The sequence below is a fragment of the Oncorhynchus nerka genome, linkage group LG8 (assembly GCF_034236695.1).
Source record: "Oncorhynchus nerka isolate Pitt River linkage group LG8, Oner_Uvic_2.0, whole genome shotgun sequence".
NCBI lineage: Eukaryota > Metazoa > Chordata > Actinopteri > Salmoniformes > Salmonidae > Oncorhynchus > Oncorhynchus nerka.
This window is the reverse complement of record NC_088403.1, coordinates 34,415,482-34,442,838: the sequence shown is the minus strand read 5'-3', so window position 1 is coordinate 34,442,838 and position 27,357 is coordinate 34,415,482. Positions and strand designations below refer to the sequence as shown.

General features: G+C 46.0%; 1 protein-coding gene across 10 annotated transcripts in view; it reads right to left on the bottom strand.

Moving 5' to 3' along the window:
• Positions 1-27,357, bottom strand: part of LOC115133173 (non-muscle caldesmon-like) — a 56,324-nt gene that overhangs the window by 14,300 nt on the left and 14,667 nt on the right. For 4 of the 10 annotated variants that reach the window (XR_003864174.2, XR_003864173.2, XM_029666127.2 and 1 more), the window contains exons 2-12: positions 23,184-23,276; positions 16,683-16,765; positions 9,423-9,557; positions 6,340-6,724; positions 6,213-6,242; positions 5,919-6,116; positions 5,173-5,246; positions 4,233-4,497; positions 2,929-3,069; positions 1,076-1,119; positions 880-955 (exon numbers count right to left, since the gene is read on the bottom strand). Coding sequence is in view for 8 of the 10 variants with exons in the window: in XM_029666127.2 (XP_029521987.1) it covers positions 880-955; positions 1,076-1,119; positions 2,929-3,069; positions 4,233-4,497; positions 5,173-5,246; positions 5,919-6,116; positions 6,213-6,242; positions 6,340-6,724; positions 9,423-9,557; positions 16,683-16,756 (1,422 nt within the window). In the remaining 2 variants the exon portion in view is untranslated. Of the gene's footprint in view, positions 1-879; positions 956-1,075; positions 1,120-2,928; positions 3,070-4,232; positions 4,498-5,172; positions 5,247-5,918; positions 6,117-6,212; positions 6,243-6,339; positions 6,725-6,939; positions 7,118-9,422; positions 9,558-16,682; positions 16,766-19,407; positions 19,560-23,183; positions 23,277-27,357 lie in introns of those variants that run through there. The other 6 variants (XM_029666128.2, XM_029666132.2, XM_029666129.2 and 3 more) reach the window with 6 other exon arrangements.

Below are 27,357 nucleotides of genomic sequence, written 5' to 3'. Positions count from 1 at the left end.
AGAGTCCTGCTCCTTGAAAGCGGCAGCTCTACCCTTAAGCTCATGCGGATGTTGCCTGTAATCCATGGCTTCTGGTTGGGGTATGTACGTACAGTCACTGTGGGGATGACGTCGTTGATACACTTATTGATGAAGCCAGTGACTGATGTCCTCGGAAGAATCCCGGAACATATTCCAGTCTGTGCTAGCAAAACAGTCCTGTAGCTTAGCATCTGCATCATCTGACCACTTCTTTATTGACCGAGTCACTGGTGCTTCCTGCTTTAGTATATGCTTGTAAGTAGGAAACAGGAGGATAGAATTATGGTCAAATTTGCCAAATGGAGGGTGAGGGAGAGCTTTGTATGCATCTCTGTGTTTGGAGTAAAGGTGGTCTCGAGTTTTTCCCCTCTGGTTGCACATTTAACATGCTGGTAGAAATGAGGTAAAATGTATTTAAGTTTCCCTGCATTAAAGTCCCTGGCCACTAGGAGCGCCGCCTCTGGTTGAGCGTTTTCCTGTTTGCTTATGAGCTTATACAGCTCATTGAGTGCGGTCTTAGTGCCAGCATCGGTTTGTGGTGGTAAATAGACAGTTACGAAGAATATAGATACAAACTCTCTTGGCTTATAAATCAAAATTATTGTAGTATAGTATCATTACAATTATCTAAAGCATGTACTGTAGCTTTCAGATTCAGAGCAGTATTGAAATATACTGTATGTTCTAGATATGATAATCAACAATGGTAACAGTTATACAATCCCACACAAGATATAATTTCACATTTTTTTCAACAAAAATATATAATTTTTCTACATCTTTGCAACATTTTGTTCTCATAGGGCTCATTGGTAACTGTACTAGTCAGGTGATTTGTGTTGATGTGTAACCTCTGACCTGGGCAACAGAGGTGTACTGCTCCAGTCTGTTGTCAATCTTAGAGACGACAGGAGAGTGAGTTGACTTCACCGTGCTGGTCAGAACATATAACAACAACAGAATTAGCCAAAGGGTCATTTTATTACTCAACTGTATGACTTCACACTGAGAGCACCAGTTGTGATTCAAACAATTAATGGAAACGACTGTTCACCTTTTCTGTGCCGACTTGCTCAGAAACTCTGCCCTTTCACCAATCTGTAGAGAGATCAGTGAATTATGCATCAACCATTTATTAGGCAGTAGCCGCACACACACACACACACACACACACACACACACACACACACACACACACACACACACACACACACACACACACACACGAAAACAACCCCTACCAAATATACACATAGCACTCCCACATCACACACACCATCCAAACCCAACAGCACCCTCTCCTCCTTTCTCCTGTTCTACCTTTCCCTTCTTTCTTTTTTACCAGACCCATTACATCCTTGTTTAGACTGGGCTTTTCCTAGCCCAGCAAGACACAATGTGACTGACTGTTCTGTTCTCCACAGCACTAGCTACAGCTACTGTCACCCAGCCAGGAAAAGCAGAGAGCAGAGCAGAGAGCAGAGAAGCACAGGCCTTTTTCAGGCCCCGCGCTGTGGGAACCTCGCTCCGACTGCTGTTTATGATATACGACAACAGGGCTAAGAGGGGGGAAAGCGATCCTGAAATGAAAAGAACAACCATCCATCCCCGCTCCCTCTAAAAAATGAAGTAAAAAAGGACCCTGCTTGGTCTCTAGCTCGGCTCTGCTACCGAAATGTGGGTGTTCCTAAAAATACTCCTCTTGACAGGAAATACCCTATTCTCAAGCTGCAGCAGCACCATTCCAACGCGGGTACACTAATCCTATTAACCTAATCGGTTTCCTGCATCCTCCGAGTCTGACGTTTTTGAAGGGAGCAGCTCTCTTTATCTAGCTAACTGTGTTGACTCCCATTTGCAGCTTGTGGAACGTTGTATCCGAATGTAACTACTCTGGACCAGTGCAAGAGGATCTGAGCGTGTACTCATGTGTTTACGTTACACTGGAACTACAGGAAATGTTGTTAATAATGTTAACACAGACACTTGAATGAGTAGAACCTCACAATAATGCGTCACACACGCATGAGCTACGAGTAGAACAACGTTGCCCATAAACACTGATCTAGGGTCTGGTTTTACGTTCCTCCCTCCTAATGGTTCAGGTTAAGATATGGGGGAAGGGTAATCTGATCCTAGATCTGTAACATGTGGGCAACTTCTACCATCAGCTGTACCTACAGTGAACATGATGACAAAGTAAAGCTGTGGAGAGGAATGGAAGGATGTTAACATTCACCAACAGACCAGACCACAAACAACAACAAATGGAATTAGATTATTACCTTAAAAAAAACACTAACACACAAAGTAAGACTATTTCAGGGCAGGTCTCAGTGTACCCAGCCTGTGAGATGGATATTTGCTAAACTTGGAGTAATTAGATTTTCTCCACTGGCAGAAAAGTGAAAACCCCCAAGGACATTCACTGCATGGGAGTTTATTTCAGCAACACTGGAGCGTTTATTCACATAAGATGATTGAACACACTACTCCATGGCAAATATTATCTTTAAAGTGATACGTTGTGGCGTTTCAACTTTCCATGCCTTTAACGCAGTAGCAAGAAAACAGACAAACACACACAGACAGAAGACAACAGAACAGAGACACTTATTGTCAACAACAATGACGCCATAACGTTCCCAGCAAAACGGTCCTGTTACCTACAATGAGGTGAATGAGAATAAGGTAGAGATTATGCCATGAAAAAGACTAAGAAGTACAAGCTACTATATGGGAGCCAACTGTTACATCTGGAGTAGCTTTTGGATCCCTGCAGTGTACTTGCTAGATTTATGAAAGGGCTGAATAGGTTAAAGCTATGTGATAGTATTCAAACCTGGTCATAGACAGACATCATAGATGGAGGTGACAGAGGTCAAAGGTCAAAAGTTTTCGACTGACCTTGAGGGAGGATCCTCTGGGACTGAAGCATTTGAAGGGTTTGGCCTCTGCGTCGACAGTCTCCACCCCCATCTGCTGTCTCTTCTCGGCCGCCTCTGCCCTTCTCCTTTCTATCTCTTCCTTCATCCTCCTCTTCTCCTCCTGAGAGATGTGGAACACAGCAGAACTCTCAGTTATCAAGCGGTCACACACGCATGCACGCACGACCAAGAATGTACGCACGCAAACAATAACTAAGCACAGGTATACTCCTCTAAGTTGAACGTAAAGAAGAAACTGCTTCTTTACAGTTTATTGTATTGTATTACAGTCTGTTCTTATTGGTACTGTACAGTAGGTGCAGTAGGTAAACACTATTTATATTGATGTCCACCTATATCCAGGCTTCTATTTGATGTCCACCTATATCCAGGCTTCTATTTGATGTCGACCTATAACCAGGCTTCTATTTGATGTCCACCTATATCCAGGCTTCTATTTGATGTCGACCTATAACCAGGCTTCTATTTGATGTCCACCTATATCCAGGCTTCTATTTGATGTCCACCTATATCCAGGCTTCTATTTGATGTCGACCTATAACCAGGCTTCTATTTGATGTCCACCTATATCCAGGCTTCTATTTGATGTCCACCTATATCCAGGCTTCTATTTGATGTCCACCTATATCCAGGCTTCACCTACCCTGACACAAAACAGCCTCTTATGCACCACAACATGAGACGACCCCATGTTCAAAGCCAAGCACAGCACAGAGACCTGTCGGGAAATGACAGACGTCGTGTCTGAAACGGCATCCTATTCCCTATATAGTGCACTACTTTTGACCAGAGCCGTAGCCCTGGTCCACTTTATACGTGACTCCACTTTATACGGTGCCATTTGAGATGGAACCAGAAAAACCTGTCTGCATAAGACAAACTAGGTGATTAGACGGTGAATGGCGCGGTGTCAAGTGCAAGTATGTACATGCAAATTATGGACTGACTATCATAGCGTAGATATGTTAAGGTGAGGTCATATAGCAGGGGACGAAGAATGATGGCCTTTAAAGGAATTATTATTGGGATTCAAATAGCAGTGTGCCGATAAGGATGCAGTATATAGTAAGATCATGTCATGGTGAAGCAGGCAGGAATATGACATATAGCTGTTATCTTCAACAGATGTTATGACTAAATCAAGTGTACAGTCTTGAGATGAGGAGAGGAAGGGAGGGAGAGAGAGGAAGGGAGAGAGAGAGAGAGAGAGAGAGTGCAGAAGAGTGAAGGAGAGAGGCAGAGCGCGCGAGAGAGAACCCCTACCTCCTCTCTGTCCTTCTTCTCGGCCTCCTCCTGTTTCTTCTGTCTCTCCTCCTCTTCTATGATCTTCCTCCTCTCCTCCCTCTTCTTCTTCAGCTCCTCCAGCTCCTGCTCAGCCTCCTGCTGCTTCCGTCTCATCCTCTCGAACTCCTCGCTCTCCGCATCGTCACGGCGGCGCTTCAGCTCCTCCAGCTTAAGCTCCGCCTCCAGGGGCGCCGTGTCGTCCTGCTCCTCCGCCCCCGCCGCCGGGGAGCGCACGCTGCCGCGGCTATGGGACACGCACAGGAAGACAGGTTAATGTCGTCACACTGGTAGAAAGACAGCCACACACACAAGCCTACAAATGCACAGGTACACAGACACACTAAGACTCAGCCGGGCGCTGTCTAAGGTTTCACTCCAGTGCTTCCCTCCGGGGAGCTAGGATTACATGACCCGTGTCAAATACAGCCGTTCTGCTCTAGAAACCAATCATGCTAAACAACAGCGTGTCTGTGTGCGCTGGGATAAATATGCCTTTCAATTACATGACAGACACCTTGGGCAATACTCTCCCACCTCTCTCCTCCCCCTAGGTTTTGAATCATGACCAATGAATTATAATAATTTAAAAAAAACTTTTATTTAAACTAGGAAAGTCAGTTAAGAACAAATTCTTATTTACAATGACGGCCAACACCGGCCAAACCCGGACGAAGCTGGGACATATGTGCACTGCCCTATTGGACTCCCAATCACGGCCGGTTGTGATACAGCCTGGATTTGAGCCAGGGAGTCTGTAGTGACGCCTCTAGTGCTGAGATGCACTGCCTTAGACCGCTGAGCCACTCAGGAGCCCGAATGCTAAGACCACAGAATGCGTGTGTGTTTGTATGTGTGTGTATGCATGCACGTGTTGCGTGTAGCATTATACCATTAGCGCACATAAGTCTCTGGCTCCTACCTCAGGGTCCTTTCTGTTTTTTTGTGTTTTTGAGGAGTCTCCTCGTGCAGACCTCCATTCTGCTTTTCATTCACCTGCAGGCACAGAACACAAGCTGAGCACACTGAACTCTGGGAATGAAGGAATGCTTGTGTCTGTGCGTGGGTGCTTCTATGTGACATCACACCATCCAAACCAGACCAGTGACTCCACTCTGTGACCCTGGCTTTGTCCAAAATGACACCCTATTCCCCACTGGACTACTTTTGTCTTCAAAGTAGTGCACTATAAAAGGGAATAGGGTGCCATTTGGGACACATGTCTGAAAGCAAAACAGGGGGTTGCGGAAAGTGAGTAGACATGAAAACAGATGCAAAACCCGGGTTTCACACACAACCTCTTCCCCACAGAGGCAAACATGCAGCTGAACACACAGTGACCGTATTGTGACCACTCTGTGGATGGCATGGCATTAAACCACCTTAAAGATAACCACATGACCGTGACCTCAACCACACCTTATGAGATGTAGCTCTATTACCGTGGATGCAAAACCACACTGTGACCCACACTTAGCGTCTGGAGAACTTCAAATGTCTGGGAAATATTCATTCAGGCTACACCGCTACTCTGCCTCATTGACAAAGATACTATGCGTTGTCTTTAGAGTTATTATACACGACGATTTCGGAGAATTATTTCGGAGACATTTGAGTTATCCAGAGATGTTCATGCTCCCATTTCACACCTCTCTGTTAAAGTCTTACCACATCCAAGCCGTTTTGGATGGTTGACATCCGACAGTCTTCCTCAGTCTCATTGTTCAGGGTCACTGTTGTGCCCTCTACCTCTAACTGATCTGGTTCCTCTACCTCTATCTTATCACTTAATGCAGCATTTTCTTCAACCTCTGCCTCTGATTCCTCAACCTCATTTAAAACCACTGCTTGCTCTTCTGTATCTTCCTGGGAGAAGGAATGGAAGTGTCATGTTTTATCTAAATCAGATAAATAATCAGCAAACTCCAGCCACCATTCCAATCAATATATCCATGATCATACCTCGTTTCTAGTGTTTACGTCAATGGATTCCTATGGATAAATAAGGTACATTTTATGAATGAAAACACGCTGATGGAAAATAAAATGAAAATGGACAGAAATGTCCATAAAAGAAGAATAGACTGACCTGTTCTCTCATATAGGACTGTCTCGGTTTCTCCTCCTCCACCACCTCTTCATCCTCTTCTTCCTCTCCCTGCTCAGCCTCTTCCTCCTCCGGAGCAGCCTCCCCCTCTTCCTCCTTTCGGCAGTTCCGCTCTTCCACCTCTTCTTCGTTGTCCTGGTAACGGCCCCTGCGGCCGACGGACCTCTCCTCCACAGTATTCTCCCCGCTGCCGTGGTTACCGTCAGTGCCGGGGTTCTGATCCTTCTCTCGCTCCAGAGCTTCCATCAATCTTTTCTGCCTGCGCTCCTCTCGTTTGGCCATGCGCTCCAGCAGGGCCTGCTCATCATCGTCTCCTCCACCAGAGGAGGTCATAGAGGAGGAGGACACAGACACCGTCTCTGTCACACTGCGAGAGAGAGAGATACATGCCACAGTCAATTACACAGAGGGACAAAAAACAGTTAACCACTGAATTCGCTATGTGGTCACTGCTTCTGTAGTTAAACTACCACCACTCTGCTGGACATTCCCCAATATCTGGACACCACGAATATGGACATCAACAACAGGGAAAATAGCATTTCAGCTCCAATTCCCAGTTCAGACGTCTAATCAGTTTACCTCACCAAGTCTTCTGGCTTCCTAGCTTGAGGTTGTTCTTTTATCCACAGGTTAGGTCCAACAGCGTAACTTAGGCCGACACGAAAGTTCATGGCTTCTGTTCTCTCCCAGAAACGTATCCAGTCCACATTGCACTAGCGACTAGCGACCTCCTTTTGCCCAGCCTCAGAGCAAGCTGACAGGGCATCCATACAATACCGTTCGTGGGTCTGCATCCAACCCTCCAACCACCTCGCACATACCGACAGAGTTGAATACAGGCTGACGACACCGCTTGGCAAATGTTTGCACAGAACCAAACACAATCAACAATGGGTCGGGTTACGTCCGATCACAGGTCGAGACAATCCCGGACTTGTTCAATAGCCACAGGATATGGCTGTGACCTCACAGAGAGAAACCATTCTCCACTACAACAGTGCTTCTGTGCTGGTGGATGTCAGAGCAGCCCACTACTTCCAGTGTCAACTGCTGTACTGACCTTAACTGGAGATGGTATGGGGGGCGGACAGTAGGGTGAGCTATTTATGACTGATTGGTAGACAAAAGAAGAGGGTCTCTGTTTAAATGATGTAAGTCTATGTCTGCGATACTCTACTGTAAGACTTGTGCTTCTTCAACACTTTAGAAAGGGTACTGGCCTACAGTACGATAGGGACCCACAGTGCACCTATTCCATTGAGAGAGTATACCATAAAAAAGAACAGAAGCCGATAGGAAAGGGTAGGACAGCAGACAGGAAACCTGGAGCTTCCGTGGACTGCCTCCAGGGAGGAGGAAGCTGCATTCTAACAGTGGACGAGATCAGGGTTACCCACCAAGGCTGTTATAGTTTTGCTTTTAGATTTAAGATTTTTATTTGAAATTCAGTTTAGTTGTTTCAGTAAGTTTTCAGATCCACTTTACTAGTTTTTATTTAGTTCAAGTTTGATAAAAAAAAAATAAATAAAAAAAAAAAATCGTTTTTCACGTCATTTACTTACAGTTTTAGTTTAAGGGACAGAAAGAAGCCTATTTGTGGGAGGCTAGGAGCCATTTATGTGTTAAGCGTGTGTTTTTTGGGATGTCAGTTCTTGCCACTGTGGTGCAATAATGCATAAGGTGATGGGTCAGGTCATAGGTTACATTTAAAGGTAGACTCAGCGAGATGATGTAGACGCACAAAGTAAACAGTAGTAGTGGGTCAATTTCCGCAACAACCGGGAACGTTGAAGTGCAAGATTCTGGTACCGTAGCTACCTCGCTGAAGCAGCGTGAAGCGTACCCATGCACTTGTGCAGATACAGTGCTAGAAGCATTAGTACAGACCCGGGTTCACTGTGGCCGGGTGTCCCATAGGACGGCACACGTCATCCGGGTTAGGGGGGGTTTGGCCGATGGGGCTTTACTTGGCTCATCGCTCTCTAGCGACTCCTTGTGGAGGGCCGGGTGCCTGTTGAACGGTGTTTCCTCCGACACATTGGTGTGCCTGGCTCCCGGGTGAAGCTGGCCGTGTGTTAAGGAGCGCGGTTAGGCGGGTCATGTTTCGTAGGACGCACGAGTCCACCTTCGCCTCTCCCGAGCCCATTGGGGAGGTGCAGCGATGAGAAAAGATTGAAAACTGGGGAGAAAAAGTGGGCTAAAATCCAAAATACATAAATAAACAGTTCAACTTGCGCCTACATGTTGACTGCATGTGATCAAAGGTCATGATGTCTCTGCAGTTGCTCCTCAACGACTTCATCTTGCAGCCATCGTCTGCATTGTTGGAGGCTCTATTGTCAACCAATCACTAGGGTGTTTTTGTTTGACCCAGGCAAACATGACTGAAACGGGAACCAATTTGCCGTGATTTATGTACAGTGGATATATACAAATACACGTGATATTTGAGGGTCTCTCTCTATTATTGACTGTACACACGTTATATTATATTAGGATTTTATTCGTTTGGTGTGTGATATTGGGGTTAGGTACATGTTTATTTCGGCATTGTAAAGAAAGCCTTATATAAACAATGGCAAAACTGCCATGTTGATCTGAGCCTTGCTGTTAGAAAACCAGATTAGTGTCCGACTTTCGGCTGTCACAGATGCACCTCCCCCGACTTCCCTCCTTGACTTTCATCTACTGTCGCTTTAACCTTACCAGTCAAACGCGCCAAATATCTGCTGTGCTGCTCTTGGCAAAGTCATCTTGCCTGACAAAAAACTAAAACGGAACATTTGATTTGATTAATTTTGGAGTCAAAGATAATCGTTTCCGTTATTCAGTCTAGTTTTTCAAACAGATTTGTTAATTATTTTATTTCAGTTTACTAAATTGTTTTTTTTGATGAATAGTTTCCATTTCAGTTTACTATAACAACCTTGTTACACACACATCCATTATTATAGGGGCAACTGGGTTCAAACCACAATCTCCTACGCACCGCAATACTGTGAGCCACTGAGCTAAAGCCTAGACATTATGTTTGGGAGCTAGCACAAGTCTTCAGGTCTTACCTATGGCTGTTGGTCATCACCACGCTGTCACTGGGCTCCTCGCCTCCCATCCCTCTCATCCTCTCCTGACGCGCCCTGCGTCTACGCTCCCTTGCAGCCTCCTCCTCATCCTCATTACTACCCTGAAAGGCCAATCTGAGGCAGGGAGAAAGAGAGAGGAGAGAGAGTCAAGTAAGTCATTGTTCTCCAGATAATTCTCCAGTTATTTACAGTGCAATACAAAAGACTCACGGTGTCTTTTACTTGACTCACTGTACTCACATTCTACCCTGTTCTGCTCTGCTCTGCTGAGCTCAGGCCACTGGTGCTGCTGCTGAGGTTTCACTTTTCACAGCCTGATGAAAACAGTGTCTCGAGATGTGGCTTGGCCAGCGATGAGAGGACCCCGACTAACATGGCTGCTGGCCTACGCCTGCCTCAGCCCAGGCTCAGCCCAGTGGAGGGGAGGAGTGGTGGGGAGCCGTAGTGTGTGAAGGGCCGTAGTGTGTATAGTGTCTGTGTGTGTGTGTGTGTGTGTGTGTGTGTGTGTATGGTGTGTGCACGTGTGTACAGTATGTGAGTGTGTTTTGCCTGTACTGTGCTGGCCAGCCGAGAACTCTACAAAGGCCAGATCACTGATCTCAACACCCTGCAGTTTGACAGCATGACAGGAAAGTCTCTAGCCCACAGAGAGGCACCCAGTCCATTCTATGTAGATTCATCTTCAATTTCATGAAACATTGGGAAAGCCTCTCTCCTAAAGGACTGAACCCACTTCTTATCTTCCCCGCCTCTGTTTTGTTTGTGTGAAGAGCTCCATTCTGTCTGCCTCTGTGTGATCTTCAAAGTCAGTGTCAGGCATCGGCTAAGCCGAGCAAACATCATATGGCCGTTTGGCAGCGCGTATCGCATGTTACTGAAGCATGTGCAGTTAACATGTTTAAGCAGAGTGGTTTTATGGGAGACTTTACAGCTTGCGAACAGCAGTCTCTCCTGCTGGGTAAACGGACTGAGGAATGTTGTTATAATTGAACACAGAACTCTGCTCACGCCCAAGCTAAACCAGGGGGGACCGTGACATCATGATACTGTATTCCCTCTCTCGCTCCATCTCTCATATATATATACACATATACATACACATATACACATACACACAGGGTGTTTCTCAATATGCATACTACTATGCTCCGAGTTCGTTCTCCTTAGTACGTTTTTGTGAGGAAAACCAACGATGGCGTAATTTTGAGAAGCACTGTGCACTCCCCTAATATTGCATTACCTTTGACCAATACAGACAAAACAAGAGATCATTTGTCCAGATAATCCATCCACCTGACAGGTGTGGCATATCAAGAAGCCGATTAAATAGCATGATCATTACACAGGTGCCACTTGTGCTGGGGACAATAAAGGGCCACTCTAAAATGTGCAGTTTTGTCACACAACACAATCTGTAATAAAGGCCCTTTGTGGGGAAACACTCATTCTGATTGGCTGGTCCTGGTTCCACAGTGGGTGGTTGAGTCACTCTTTGCTACTTTGTTTTACAAACTGCACTTGGGGATATAGCCAGTCATCTATGTGCAAATGTTAAGGATGAAGAGCAATATAGACTGTTAGAATAGAGATTCTAGTCTGATGGGATTGTAACTGTGTATCAAATTGCAGAGAGGTGCATACCTTTAGCATACACACACCCCCTCTCACCCTGGCACTCAAACTTACATACACTCCCATGCACTGTAAGTGAGGGGGACCGAAGGAGAGAAAGAGTGTGGGTGTTACTCCAAAATGATAAAATCATTTTCTCTCACTTTCAGTTTATAACCCAAATCCGCCATTGTTTTCAAGAAATGTGTCTTCGTTTCTTAGGTGGTGGCGTCATCTCACATCAACAATCCTGGGAATATTCCAGCTGAAGCTCACATCGACGCATGCTTCAAAACGTGTACAAACAAAGTACGCATCTGAGAACTGCCCTCCGTGCTCATACTCTGACTGCTCCAATTAGCGGACTTGGAGCACAGTACTATGTATATTGAGAAACACACACACACACACACTCTCTTTCACTAGAAGCTCTATTCGAAAGGTCTATATTGCTCGTCATCCTTAACATTATGCACATAGATGACCGGCTATATTACCAAGTGCAGATTGTAGAAAACAGAGTAGCAAAGACTGACTCAACCTCTGGAGAGTAGCATAGTCCCAGAAACAGCCTAAATGTCATGAGAAACTGAGACAACGGCGTCTAAAAATGGATCGGACCAGTCCTTAGTGGCACAGTGCAGTTAGAGTCACAGTATCTCCGGGTTGACGATGCTTTACGAAAGTCCAACAATCTCTTAGCGGCTTAGTTAGCATTCTTGTCAATCAAACCGCTTGGCGCTCTTGGCTCTAGACTGTTGCACCAATGAAGGCCCCAATGCAATATCCTCATTCCTTATAGACCACCTACCACTTCAGTGCGGCCTCTCCTCCCATCAGAGAGAGAATATAGGGAGAGGTCTTATCCTATGCTCAAGATAATACATCTTCCTATACAGTAGGAGCCTGAGAGTCCAGCCACAGCAATCACATTCAGGTAGGTCTCTCTCTCCCTCGCCCTCTCTCCCTCGCCCTCTCTCCCTCTCTCCCTCGCCCTCTCTCCCTCGCCCTCTCTCCCTCGAGCCATTATTAAGGGTGGCCTTACTCGAGGAGTGCTTACAGTTAATAAAGTGCATTGCAAACTTTGGCTAGCCAGCTTCCCTTGCAATGACATGTATAACTTATGTCGGCCATTGCATGAACATGTTGTCCTTGTGGGTTAAATTCTGAAGGATGAAGGTAATCATTTTATTGCAAATGTGTGAAATGTTTGTTTTAAATCCTAACCGAATTTGTTGCCATTGTCCATTTTTACAGTGTGTACAATAAAGTTGATTTAAGCCTAATGTTGCATTCAGTTCCTGACTACTTGAGTAAGTACAAAATGTCCAGTCACACTAGGTCCAGTCACCAAACACATTAGGGGAAAATATTTCCAAATATTTTCTTTACGGCAAAATATCTCAGCAATGTCCGTGAAAACAACTTTGGAAAGCCCATGAGAAAACACTTCTTCACCTCTACTGGACTAAAACGGAGAGGGTGAGATAGAGACAGAGAGAGAGAGCGCACAGGGAAGGGGGGGCGTGATTTACTGCCAGAACGGCTGGCCCATTCCCACGCTTCGCCCTGTCTTTCACTTTCTCCTCTAGGCCCAGAGAGAGAGCGAGAGAGAGCAACGCCGTAGCCCCCATCCAGAAGTCTACAGACATTCTAGAGGCCTCTATCTTGTCATCAGTGCTCCATAGACCTACATACCATTTAACTTGCTCATCACCCACCTCTATAGCTGCTGCCCCTATTTCTGAGCACCTGAGTAAGGACAAGTACAGTGCTTCCCATGGTGAGATTCCCGCTTGGGGCGTGGGTTACTTTTGAGTTACAGCTTGACATTATGGGTCATGTCTAGACATATTTGTTCGGTTTATATACATTGTGGAACAATTCCCCCCCCCCCAAAAAAACAAATAGAGTGGGTGGGTCACAGGACCACCAAAATGAGAGGGAACCAGACTGCTCCAACTGTACCGTAGTCCACTCCAAACAGTCAGAGCTGGGCAGACGCCCTAACAGATACAGACACAAGCAGGCCCAGTGAGAGTTTATGGTGCAGGCCGCCGGTTGGGGAGGGCATGTTTGGAACGGTCCATTCACTGAGGATGGGTGTTATTTCCTGGCCTCTTCCTGGCCTCCCTGGAGATCTGGCCTGCACACAGATGTGGAGGAGATGGGGGAGAAAATGGGAGCTTCGCTTCTCAAAGGGCAGCAGACTGACAAACACTGGCCTGCACAGAACTGCTTTGCATGTTGCCTAGGCTATGAAATATGATATAAATGAAGTAAACTGCATTGGGCTCAGTCACCAGGAGAAAAAAACACGTGTGACATGACAGAACACAGGACAGGGTTATAAGGTTTGGGAACATTCCAACAGAATGTCATTTTTTAAAAAGGGGACAAATAAAAACAGCACTCAAAACATTCCAGTGTGTGTACGTGTGTGTCTGCATTACATTGTCATAGCAAAGCCCTGGTCAGTCACAGAGGGCAGAGGACTGTATGTGAACTCCACTGTGCCGGCCACCAACCAGACGGCTTGAGATCCCAGCTGTATCGTTGTATGTCATTTGTCACAGAGCACAATACAAAAAAGGCCCAGTCAGGCAACCCCTGGGGCCACAGTGACCAGAAACACAAACACTGGTCTCTATACCACATTCTTTAGGGGAGCAGAGTGGATGCCTTTACATTCATTTGATTGATTAAGAACAGCAGAACTACACAGTGGACGGTGAAGCGGAGTCCACCTTGGCCTGGTAGTCTCTGGCCTGCTGGTGATTAGGGATTGAGCTTCACCTCTCCGTCAACAAGACAGATTGTTCTGGTCCGGACTGGATCTGACACAATGCAGAGCCACACACACACACACACACACACACACACACACATACACACACACACACACACACACACACACACACACACACACACACACACACACACACACACACACACACACACACACACACACACGAATCTTGGCTCACTGGGCTAAAGGAGGCGAATGGAGCTCGTCAAGCCTTCACCACCTGATGACGGTCCAATCTGGCTGAACCCCTACAGGACTTTCAGACCTCCAGATTGCATGTGCACGGGCTATACAGTAACCCAAGCATGCATGCATACCAGTGGAGGCTGCTGAGGGGAGGACGGCTCATAATGAATGGCTGGAACGGATGGAATGGCATCAAACACTTGGAGACCCTGTGTTGGGATACACAGGGTCTCCAAGACATGTGTTTTTGACTTGTTAGATAAGGAGAGACATGGAAATATTGATTGTTGCAGCATATTTGCAAAATATAGCGATTGGATCTTTTATCAATAACATGAGTGGGTTGAAAATCGTGCATGGTCCCGCCAACTGAAACGACTCTAACTAAATAAACAGACATGAACAAACTCCCACCATGCCTATATCTTACTACTCTTACTCTCTCATACAGTCTGTGTTTTCTACCAAATGCCATATAATATAAACACTGTGGGATAATATAGATAATATAAAACGCGGGTTTTATGACCCGTTGTGAAATATAACGACTGCATTAAGTTATCGTTTAATCAACTGAGCTGGAGCAATGAGGCGTAGGCACATGCCTAAAGGTACAACAATAGATGCCAACATTGCTACAGAGGTTTACATTTGTTGTACAACATAATCAGCACAGCCTAGCATACAACATAACCACATATCAATTAAATGTATGAGAGGATTATATTCACTGATTGAGTTGACTGGGAAGAAGTATTTTCTGTTTCTAGCCACATTACAGTATTTACAAATCAGGAGGACAGTGTCATAGATATAAAAAATAATAAAAAACATTTAAACACACAAGAAAATGCTAGGTTAAATAGTGGACAGAACACACATTGGGTTATTTTTTGCCCAGCCAGTTGGGTTTACAAACTAGGTCAGATCAGAAGACTGGAGGTGTGGCTTAGTAGGGGCGTGGCTTTCTAGATAGTTCTGTTTGGCCACCCGTGAAAGTAAATTCAGGTTAATCTGTTCTGTTCTATTGGCAACACATTTTAAGGGTGAGCACTGACATTTTTGTATCTTGCCAAGCATACACTAACATAGTGTCATATCCAAGGCCTTACAGACTTGTTCAGTAGCTCTGGTCTGCAGAGAGCTCTTCTCATATCTTCAGTAAATGTCACTGCCATATCGCTCAGTAAGGGATTGGACCTCCAGAGATACACATTTGCATATCCTATTGCCCATGATGCATTTTCATGTTTTATGATGTGTGTGGCCAGGTTAAATGACTGTTTGTAAGTATAATCGGGATAAGGGATGAAGCTACCCAGACAGGCTGGGCAAACTAAGCTCCTGGAGTTAAGTAGCCTACTGCAGGGTTCTCCAACCCTGTTCCTGGAGAGTAGGTTTTCACTCCAACCCCAGTTGTAACCAACCCGATTCAGCTTTTCAACCAGCTAATTATTAGAATCAGGTGTGCTAGATGAGGGATGGAGTGAAAACCTACAGGACGATAGCTCTCCAGGAACAGGGCAGGACAGCCCCGGTCTCCTGTACCCTTGCTCTGAAAAAAAGGAGACATGGTTGAGGTGATCCATTTGAGATGAGCTCAATTTAAATGTCTGGGCTTGTTACAGTATGTATTACAGTAACTCATTTGACTTGAGGATGCACAGAGGCCTTTTATGTGAGGTCAACAGTACATTCTACCAGTGACGTGATGAGAGACGAAGCAGAACTTATTGAGTCAGAGAGAGAGAGAGAGAGAGAGAGAGAGAGAGAACACAACACAGGTCATCAGATCAGTGGTAGATTACTGCCTGCATGAGGAGGAGAGGAAGCCAATATTTGCTGAGTGATGTTTTTAAAGCCCTGAGGAGAGTCCAAACTATTTAAGGGTTGGCTCTCTGGTTCCAACTTGGCATGGAGATCACAGGGACCTGTAACAACCTGAGCCCAGCTCAAAGCCCTTTAACTGACTTCAACTGGGCTCTGAAGAGCACTGAGGTCATATGATCACAGCACTCGCTGTGTCATCAACACCCCCTCTGGACAACACGTGTACCTGTAACTCCCTCTGGCTGCACACTTACCGTTATGATGTCATGTTCAGAGTGGTATGTTTAAGCAATAAGGCCCAAGGAGGTGTGGTATATGGCTAATATACCACAGCTTATGGCTGTTCTTATGCACGACACAACACGGAGTGCCTGGACACAGCCCTTAGCCGTGGTATATTGGCCATATATCTCAAACCCCCGAGGTGCCTTATTGCTATTATAAACTGGTTACCAACGTAATTAGAACAGTAAAAATAAAATGTTTTGTCATACCCATAGTATACAGTCTGATATACCATGGCTGTCCGCCAATCAGCAATCAGGGATCGAACCACCCAGTTTATACTGATAAACTCCAATGAGATAAGACAACAATATCGTAGATATGTAAGTGTGTGTGTAGTTGTTGATGGACATGGAAGAGGTTTGAAGTCCAGAGGAGGATGAGTAGGAAGAAGGGATGTAGGAGGACAGGGAAGAAGAGCGGGGGTAGAGGTTGGAGACACGACGGAGGAGCAGGAGGAAGACGAAGGGGAGGAAAAGTAACGAGAGGAGACGGGAAGAAGAGGAGGCCAGTCTTACCGCTCAGCCTCCAGGCGCATCTCCTCCCTCTTCTGCCTCCTGAGCTCTCGGCGCCGCTCAAAGTCATCATCCATGGTTACGCCCTGCAGCACGACATCATCATCAACAACATTGTAGTTTACATAGCAAATGCTTGTGTAGCTTTGTTTGAAAAGCATATTTTGAAAATCTGAGATGACAGTGTTGTTAACAAAAGGCTAAGCTTGTGTTTCAATATATTTATTTCATTTCATTTGCGATTTTCATGAATAGAAAAAGTTGCGTTATGCTAATGCGTTATAGTTTAAGTATTTTTCTGTCGATTTCTCAGCCAAGCAGGATGAACAAACGTGACGTTTTTCACCTACAAAAATATTATTTTTGGAAAAAAGGAACATTTGCTATCTAACTGGGAGTCTCCTGAGTGAATGCATCTGAAGTTCTTCAAAGGTAAATGATTTAATTTGATTGCTTTTCTTATTTTTGTGAAAATGTTGCCTGCTGCCAGCACAGCCTAGCATAGCATTATGCCATGCTAAACTTACACAAATGCTTGTCTAGCGTTGGCTGTAACGCATATTTTGAAAATCTGAGATGACAGTGTTGTTAACAAAAGGCTAAGCTTGTGTTTGAATATATTTATTTCATTTCATTTGCATTTTCATGAATAGGAAACGTTGCGTTATGGTAATGCACTTGAGTCTATGATTACGCTCCCGGATACGGGATTGCTCGTCGCTAGAGGTTAACAAAAGGATAAGCTTGTGTTTGAATATATTTATTTCATTTCATTTGCGATTTTCATGAATAGGAAAAGTTTCTAGGGGTATTTATGTCCGTTGCGTTATGCTAATGCTTTTGAGGCTATGATTACGCTCCCGTATACGGGTTTGCTCGTCGCAACTGGTTAACGACAGCTCAGCGTTCAACACCATAGTGCCCTCAAAGCTCATCACTAAGCTAAGGATCCTGGGACTAAACACCTCCCTCTGCAACTGGATCCTGGACTTCCTGACGGGCCGCCCCCAGGTGGTGAGGGTAGGTAGCAACACAACGCTGATCCTCGACACTGGAGCCCCTCAGGGGTTCATGCTTAGTCCCCTCCTGTACTCACTGTTCACCCACGACTGCATGGCTAGGCATGACTACAACACCATCATTACGTTTGCAAACGACACAACAGTGGTAGGCCTGATCACCGACTACGACAAGACAGCCTATAGGGAGGAGGTCAGAGACCTGACCGTGTGTTGCCAGAATAACAACCACTCCCTCAACGTAATCAAGACAAAGGAGATGATTGTGGACTACAGGAAAAGGAGGACCGAGCACACCCACATTCTCATCGACGGGGCTTTAGTGGAGCAGGTTGAGAGCTTCAAGTTCCTTGGTGTCCACATCACCAACAAACTAGAATGGTCCAAACACACCAAGACAGTCATGAAGAGGGCACGACAAAACCTATTCCCCCTCAGGAGACTGAAAAGATTTGGCATGGGTCCTCAGATCCACAAAAAGTTATACAGCTGCACCATCGAGAGCATCCCGACTGGTTGCATCACTGCCTGGTACGGCAATTCCTTGGCCTCTGACAGTAAGGCACTGCAGAGGGTAGAACGTACGGCTCCGTACATCACTGGGGCTAAGCTGCCTGCCATCGAGGACCTCTACACCAGGCTGTATCAGAGGAAGGCCCTAAAAATTGTCAAAGACCCCAGCCACCCCAGTCATAGTCTGTTCTCTCTACTACCGCATGGCCACCGGTACCGTAGCGCCAAGTCTAGGACCAAAAGGCTTCTCAACAGTTTTTAACCCCAAGCCATAAGACTCCTGAACAGGTAATGAAATGGCTACACAGACCATTTGCATTGTATCCCGCCACCCGCCAACCCCCGCTACTCTCTATCATCTATGCATAGTCACTTTAACTATACCTACATGTACATATTACCTCAATTAGCCCAACAGGGGCCTCCGTACATTGACTCTGTACTGGTACCACCTGTATATACTGTAGCCTCGCTACTGTTATTTCCACTGTCAGTTTACAGTTTAAATTTCTTTACTTATCTTTTGTTTACCTAATACCTATTTTTTACTTATAAATTGCGCTGTTGGTTAGGGCTTGAAAGTAAGCATTTCACTATAAGGTTATTGTAGTCGGCGCACAAATAAACTTTGATTTGGAAGAACATATGAGTTTCTCACCATCCGGTACCTCTGTATCCTATGCTGGGTCATATTGGGTCATATTCATATTCAGAAAAACTAAAATAGGCGTTTCTTATTGGTAGGTAGTCCCTCCCTGTTTCATTCTGTTTTCTTCTGCTTGATGTGTAGCGAATACGACCCGGATGTCTTTCTGCTCTAGACCTCGATACAGGGATATTCACTACCAATACTAGCCGTACAGTACTGTGAAAACATTGATATCTCTCCACGCCAAACACACAGTCACATTTCACTATAAAACATTTTAAAAAAGGAGAAAGTGAAGGAATGAAGGAGGAGGAGAAAGGAGAAGAAAGTGTGTGAGGAGGAAGAGATGTTTAGCGCAGGATGTTAACGCTCTTCACTACAAATACCCTGGGTACGTGACCGGGGAGAGGAGCGGGACCACCCAGAAGATCCTTAGCCTGTCATCATCAACCTACGCTCTTCTCTTACAAGAACACAACTGTACACAACCACAATCTAGCCTACTGCTACAGCAAAGTGCATTGAGTGAAAGGCTACAGTACTCTACCTTAGCAGTTGTGACGATTAGACTTTTAAATGTACTGTGTTCCCTCTTAAACCATTCCAGCCTCTCTCCCACTGCTTTATCCCAGCACGGCTACAACACAAAGAGCTCCTGCTGCTGCACAATCTTTCACCGGCTTCAGCAGTCAACAGAAAAGGCAAACGCCTCTTCCTTTTCCACCTTCTACTCCTCCCCTCCCTCCCACTCGCCCTCCCTTCCTCCTTCTCCCGGTTGCTGTCTCTCCCTTCTTTAACTCTACACCCCCCCCCCCAACCCACACACACCACCTCTTGCTCTCTCCTTCCCAAATCTCTACAACTTTTCCTGTTTTGTTTAGAGTGCTGTCAGTGGATGGCTAGAATCAGATCTGGGATTAGTTTTAGAGAGGCAGGGTGGGTTCTTCAGGCTTGCTTCCCGAGTTGTGCTGTCGATCATGCTGTAGCCTCCTGCTCTGTGCCCCGCTGCAGCCTCACACAGTGAGAGGACCAAAAAGGGTCTCCAACACCCACACGCGCATGTACAGGAAACACAAAGACAGGGGAGGTGTGCTTTAAACAAAACCCATCACTCCAAGGGCTAGTCCCTCTGTCCCTTTCTTTCCCTCCTCCCTCTCTTTCTCTCTCTTTCTCCCTCCTCCCACAGACCCCACCTCCTTCTCATTTCAACTAGAGGACTATCACGAGTCAAACTGCGATGCACGTGTGATTCGGGCCAGATTATTTCCAACACGGCAATAATTTGCTCTCCTTGTTTAGATACACTTACGCCATTTGCAGGAGGAAGAAAATTGGCACGTGGATTTCGGCAATTCGCACAACTGTAATTAGACAAAATGAGAGCAATACCAAAAACACTAAAGCCATCACCAGCGTTAGTTTAATCACATACTTCCTGAAAGCAGCACTGGGGCTGAGAGCACACTATTAGTATGACTATGATTTGGGGAATATTTAAGAATGACGATTTAGGCATTGATCATCATTTGATATTATATTCAACAGGATTTGGAGTTTGCCTGTGAGAGTGCAGAGCATTCCAGAGTATAGTCGTCGATAAAATGGAGCGATGTCAGTGTCGCACCGATTCCTCGAGGGGACCACCCATATTTGGCAGGGTAGCCTAGTGGTTAGAGCGTTGGACTAGTAACCGAAAGGTTGCAAGTTCAAATCCCCGAGCTGACAAGGTACAAATCTGTCGTTCTGCCCCTGAACAGGCAGTTAACCCACTGTTCCTAGGCCGTCATTGAAAATAAGAATTTGTTCTTAACTGACTTGCCTAGTAAAATAAAGGTCAAATGTAAAAATAATTTAAAAAATTCCGTCAAAGCTAACATACACAGAGCAGAAGAATGGAGAGAGAGAAAGGGAGCTTCCTGGAATTAAATCTTTCTGACTTTCTCTCTGAGGGTTTCGTACCAGAACCAATTTTAGCCTGCCTCTCCCTGTTCACTGTAAACTATGGGCTCTCTCTCCACTCTCTCCTCTCTATCAACTATAAATTAAGGTCTCTCTCTCTCTCTCTCTCTCTCTTCCACGCTCACTCTACTCTCTCACCCACTGTAAACTCTCTCTCTCTCTCTCTCTCTCCCTCTGAACTAAGGTCTCTCTCTCTCTCTCTCTCTCTCTCTCTCTTCCACGCTCACTCTACTCTCTCGCCCACTGTAAACTCTCTCTCTCTCTCGCCCACTGTAAACTCTCTCTCTCGCCCCACTGTAAACTCTCTCTCTCGCCCCACTGTAAACTCTCTCTCTCTCTCTCTCCCTCTGAACTAAGGTCTCTCTCTCTCTCTCTCTCTCTCTTCCACGCTCACTCTACTCTCTCGCCCACTGTAAACTCTCTCTCTCTCGCCCCACTGTAAACTCTCTCTCTCTCACCCCACTGTAAAGCGATTACTTTTTTCTCTCTCGTTCCCTCTCTGTCTGCCAGCTCCAGAGCTACAATGGCAATAATGTAACATTTACCAGTCAAATTAATGCTCTGCCGCAACTCTCTGGCTGACACTACCCAGCGCTTAAGGAACATTATATTAAAAAGCCACGTTGATGTTATCCAGACAACGCCAGCTTTATATCCCCCTATCATTTTAGGACAGGTTTGTGTTAACACCACCCAAACAATGTGTCCTCTATTCACAAGGAGAGAGCTGGAAGAGAATGTGGCACCATTTCATTCTTAGAGGCATTGCTATGTTAATATGCAGTGAAATGTTGATGTACTGTTTTGCTCTGTGAGTCCATAGAACATAGAGGCCTCTTTTTTTCCCCCATGAGTCATTGCTGTGACACACAGCCGAATAACTTTTGTCTTCACTACTTTAGCACAAACACATTCACCTCAAGAGTACGCCTCGGAAACTATTTGAGGAATGCAGCATTTTAAAAATTCTGATGTTAGCACAACGTCTTGAAAGAAGCTTTAAGTTACTCATTCACATGCCATTTTAAAGACAACTCCAAAAGATTCTTCCAGAGGACGAAGCACTTTAAGTTGTTGAGAAGAAAAAAAGTTGTCAAGTGTAACGTTAACATTGGCAGGCCTGTCAGCAGATTACTTACACCCCCTGACACTTCTTCGCCGGATAAACAGAACAAAGGAGAGCGAGAGGGGAGCGAGAGTTCTACTGGGACACAACAGCAGCTTTTACTCCATGTTATCCAAAAATTGCCCCCAGTCCAAAACTGATTAAGAGACACAATATTTGGACTGCAGCCGTTCTGGGCGACTTGAGCGTGAGACTAAAATTAACTCCCGAGAAAAAGAGGCAGAACGAAAGAAAGACAGACAGAAAGAACGAACGAAGAAAACATTGAAGCCAACACAAACTTGGTCTACTTAAGACTATATTCCAATATATCCATAAACTGCACCAATATGCACAGTTTACTGTAGTGGAGACATGAGAGTAAACATGGTCAAGCTATGGGACTCTGGCTAAGGCTTCTACTTTTGTCATCCCAAGGAATGCTGTTCTTTTCCCTTTAAGAGAAGAAAAGAAGAGGAGGGGATTGTGGGCCGGCTCCCACCCTCCCAGCTCCCTGGCTCTGCCTGTACCTGCAGGTAAAACGCAAGCAGTGTGCACATTGCCATGGTGACCCAGGTGTGAGGGTTGGCCAGGTGTGGTTGGAGGGAGGGAGGAGAAATAAAGGTATCCCAGGTATCTGCCATGTCAGTGCTGGGCTGGCACAAGACCCAGGGATTGTGTGGCAGGCGCAGAGAGGGAAAGGGAGAGCGAGGCTAGGGCCAGGCATCCTTCACCTCCTCTCTCCCGCTGGGGCCTACTCATTAGGAGATGCTGGAGGAATGTGAGCTATGCGCTCTTTGCTCTGGCCCCTGTCTGGGCCTCTCAGGTGGGGTGGAGAGGTAGGCTGCTGTCACTCTTACTCACTGTCAGTCTATCCATAGGCTACTGTGAGAGCCTGGCACGGCCATGTACAATAAAGGTCTTCATCACAATCGCTGCCATTATAATCATCCCCATCAGCTTGATCATCACAATCTTGAGTTCACCATCCTCCTCCTCTTCATCCTCCTCCTGATTATCATAATATAATAATATAATCTAATATAATCTAACCATTCCATTCAATTCCTGACAATAGCATGCATTGTCTGAGCGACAGATTCCGGCAGCAACAACAGTATCCCTGATTCCCTGTCCTATGGTTGGAGACATGAATCATGTCTGGCTCTGGCACTGACAAGCAGGGATGGGGAGGGAGGGAGGGGGGAAAGGCTGAGAGAGAAGCTGCCCGAGGGAGGAAACGGGAGGCGCACTCTCACCTGGAGAGAGAGAATCTGAGCACCAGTCAGTCAGTCTGTCAGTCACTCCAGCCTCGGCCTGTTCTACGTTGAGGAGGAGGGGGGGTCTTAAATCTGTTTGGAAAAGGAGAAAGCTATTAATACTTCATTCCATGCCATACCCCCCCAGGGTGCTATTCACTTAATGAGTTCCAATGAAACCTAGTGATCAAAGGGCTGTTTCTGTTTCGAGGCCCAGTTCTGTCAGTGAGCGTGGTGCGAGAGCCAAGACAGTGAAATCTATCATTCTAGACTATGACTTTGACATTCACCTGGGTCAGGTCACCCCAACCGAGCACCTCAACTCCGTCTGACTAGCTGACTCGGAATCAGGGCTCTGTCAACGCTGTAGGTGTGTCGCCTCCTGATCCCGGTATAGTCTCATTTAGGACGTGAGCCAAAATCATATTACACTGATCTCAGACCTGCTGGAGTAGAACCTATTGGTGTGATGTTTTATGGTGGACTCAGGTCTTAGTTCAGGTCTGTGTGTACTTGTATGTGTGTTGACTGTCTGTGTCTGTGTTACGGTGCAGTAGACCAGCTAATGGCCTGTACAGTAATGAGACTGTGCATCGTCCCCTCCCGAGCTAAACTAAGCTCTGCACAGTGTAATAGTCACTCCTTGTCAGTCAGGTGACAGGTCAGGATTCCCCATTCCCACCCAGCAGTGTGTACACAGGAGCCATCAGGACTGTCTCACAGTCACACAGCCTGCACTCTGTTTACTCATACACAGAGGAGAGGAACAGAGCAGAGTTTAACTGTAGTAGATATCATGGCCTTTATATGCAGACTGACTGACTGACTGCAGACTTGACTGACTGACTGACTAATGCTTTGCAGGTGCTCAAGGGGCAGTTTGAGTTTGAGCAAACGCCAAAAGGATACCTGTAGGGGTGTGGGTATGTATCCAAATGTGGATAGCAATGCAGAGGGCAGAGAAATGTTCCATCTCTGAGAACATCTGGGAGTGTGTGTGTGTGTGTGTGTGTGTGTACGTGTCTGTCTTGGTCTGTGAGTGTCTCTGTGCGGCCAGCCAACGTGCGTGTGTCCTGTCCATCGCCACCTGTAATGATGTGTTTGGAAGAGGTTGTCCTCCCTTGGTCCCGTTCAGCATGATCTGCCTCTCATCTCACACGTCGGGCCCCTGGCCCCGCCTCGCCTCGGGTCCATTAACACATTTACTGCCTCTGGCCCAGCCCAGGCTGTGAACCACGCCAGGATGTGGCCACATAAATTCACTGGAGTTTTTGGCATGGGGGAGGCCATGATTTCTGACTCTCTTTCTCGTTGCCTCTCTCTCCCTATCCCCCCCCCTCTCTCTCTCTCTCTCTCTCTCTTTCCCCCTTCTCCCCCTCTCCTCGTCTGTCATGGTACAGACACTGCTGTTGGACCACAAAGGCATGATCCGACCAGCTGCTGACTACGTGCTCATCGTGAACACTGGGATAATGTGAGGAGGAGGAGTGTACGGCTGTGTGCATCTGTGTGTGACTGCACATACTTCCTCCCCTACATACTGATGCCAAGGGAATGTCAGCCAACTCAGCTGACCTGAGGACAGATCTCGTGGTGTCAGACTAGAAGACTTTAGCTTGGGACACATCTTTCTTTGGGCAGGATATGAGGTGGCCAAAAGCGCCTGAGCTCAGATTTGTTCAGCTTGATCTCAATACCATCTGCTTCATGTGTTAGGGCTCTATCCGCTCCAAAAGAAATTCATTCCGCGAGAAGTTTCGGTTAGCTCTAACACGGAAGAATTCGTGAAATTCAAGCACTACTCTAAGAATAGTGGAGAGCTGAGAGCCAATTGGCTGACTAAACTGGGTGAGTGACTGGGTAAGAATCTGCCTGCCATGCATCCTTGAATTCTTAAGACCCGCCATCATTAGTGACTTAGTCTGATGATCACACACAATCCCTCCCGAATCACCACAGATTGCTCTTGTGCCGACTTTGGCCGTCAGATTGAGAGGAGCGAGGGGGGAAATACTGGGGTTAAAAGAAAAAAGAGGTCCAAGCCTTTGAGTTTCCACTTGGGGATGGATAAGGAGACCCCTGCACGCATTCCCAGACGACGGTTCACAATTCCTGACACATCTCCTTGCCCAGTGATGAATACACTCGGACTGCCTGCTAGCTATAGCCTAAGGTTATCGGTAACAGCTCACAGCTGAGAATCCATCACTGAGACACACTGTAATCATCACAGGCACAAACTGATCCAGTGTGTTACTTGATGTTGCTGTCCAATCAGTGTGGTGCTGGACAAGGTTCTCTCCCTGATATGCTTGACATCTCAGTTGCTAAACGCAGTGTGCGACGTAACATTTTCGTCAAATTCCTCAGTGTCACATAACCCTTTTAGGAGAAAGGAAAAAAGCCCCTCGAATGCCTTTCATTCTGACGAGAGATCACAAATTCTGCGCCATGATGGAACATTGATACATTTCCCAATGCCAATGTGATTAGCTTGGGTCTTTCGGCATGGCATGGTTCTATTGGTGTTTTAAATAGAACAGTCATTGCAATCATCTATTTTGACCCTTCTGGTTTGGTCCCACACACACACACCTCCCCCCCCCCCCCCCCCCCCCAGAGAGGCCTTCCTACGTCAGCAAAGACAATACACCCACCACACCATAGTTAATTCCCATCTTCATGGGTTGAACCATCAACTACAAGCCCAAGACTCAGTCCAAATGAGATAACTGCCAACAGCGGAGAAGAGTGGACAAAAGGAGGATGTCAGTAAAACATTACCTTGCTATAAACACTGTTTTAAGAGAGTCATTTGCATTAGGATTAGTTTATACAGTGAACCCTAAATGACATTGTAAAGATGTCAGCTAGTTTCAGAACGACGGGCAACTTCAGTACACGAGATGAGGCCTCTTCTCTTGTCCTCGTTGTGTTTTAAAAGGCTCGTGCTGTGCCTTAATGGTGAACTTTCAACGTCAGATTCACAATCGGCTCGTATCAGAGCAGCACGGCCCAAGGAGAACAAATCCCACACAAAATAGGGATTTTTTTTTTGTACACCATCAAGAGGCTACTGGCTGTACTCCATATGACCAAATATGGAAGAGAAAAAAAAGCTCCCTTTCCCGTAACATAACTGGGAGAGAGAAAAATATTTCTAGCTAACATGCTGTGCAGTGAGATACAGGCAGCTCTCACACTCATAACATACTGACCACAAAAGAGCGGGGTTAAAAGGGCCAGGGTTCAAATAGTATTGGGAATTGTTGAAGTGCGTTGAGTGTTTGCTTGAAGTCTGCCTGGCGTGCCAGATGGGGTGGGGTTTGCACTTTTGGGGCTAGTCCACAGTGGTTCCACTGCCCCAAGCAAGCTCAATCAAGCACAGTTCAGCTATTTGAACGATTTGAAATACTATTTGGACCCAGGTTTGGTTAGGGCTGGTTGTATCTCTAAGCAACATGACGGATGATGCTGTCTCTCTGGTGGCATCTCTGGGACAGAGCAAAGTAAACCCAGAATATTATTAGCCTGACTTTCCCTAGACAAGAGGACCACATTGTGTGCAACTCTATATCTTTGTCTGGCTCGATCTCTATGGTACAAGCGTGTGTGAACCTGTGGTAAAGGCTGACTCCATTTTAAGCCAGTAGGGAGTTGAAAATACCTAACCTTTCTTTGTTCACTTTTAGAAAAATAGACTTTTTCCTCTTTCGCGAAAGTGCTTGCATTCTGCACTCTAAAGCCGGAAGGACTGTACCGTAGGTTACATTCCTCGTGGCTAAACATAGTCTCAATCCGAGGGGTCTCAGCCCTGCGCTACAGTTAGAAACCGGTTGTTTATCAGCCAACCAGACTATTTGGTCTCTGGCAAATGCCTGCCACTATTGTCAATCAAAGAAGATAACCAAACGTCTGGCCAAGAGGAAAAACGGCAAACTCAGCAGTAGAACAAAGCTATAAAGAAGCTCACTTAGCTTTTTTTTCTCTCTCGTATTTAGTCAACATGGAGTGGTTTTAACGGTCAGCATGTAACCTTTGAAATAATACATCAAGACTCTAGTCCAAATATCCAGAAGGTCAAATCAATAAATATCTGCCTACGCTCGACGCAGGTTAGCGTTTTCATCATGAATATTGTTCTGGAGGCAGCTCTGTGGTCACTAGATGGCAC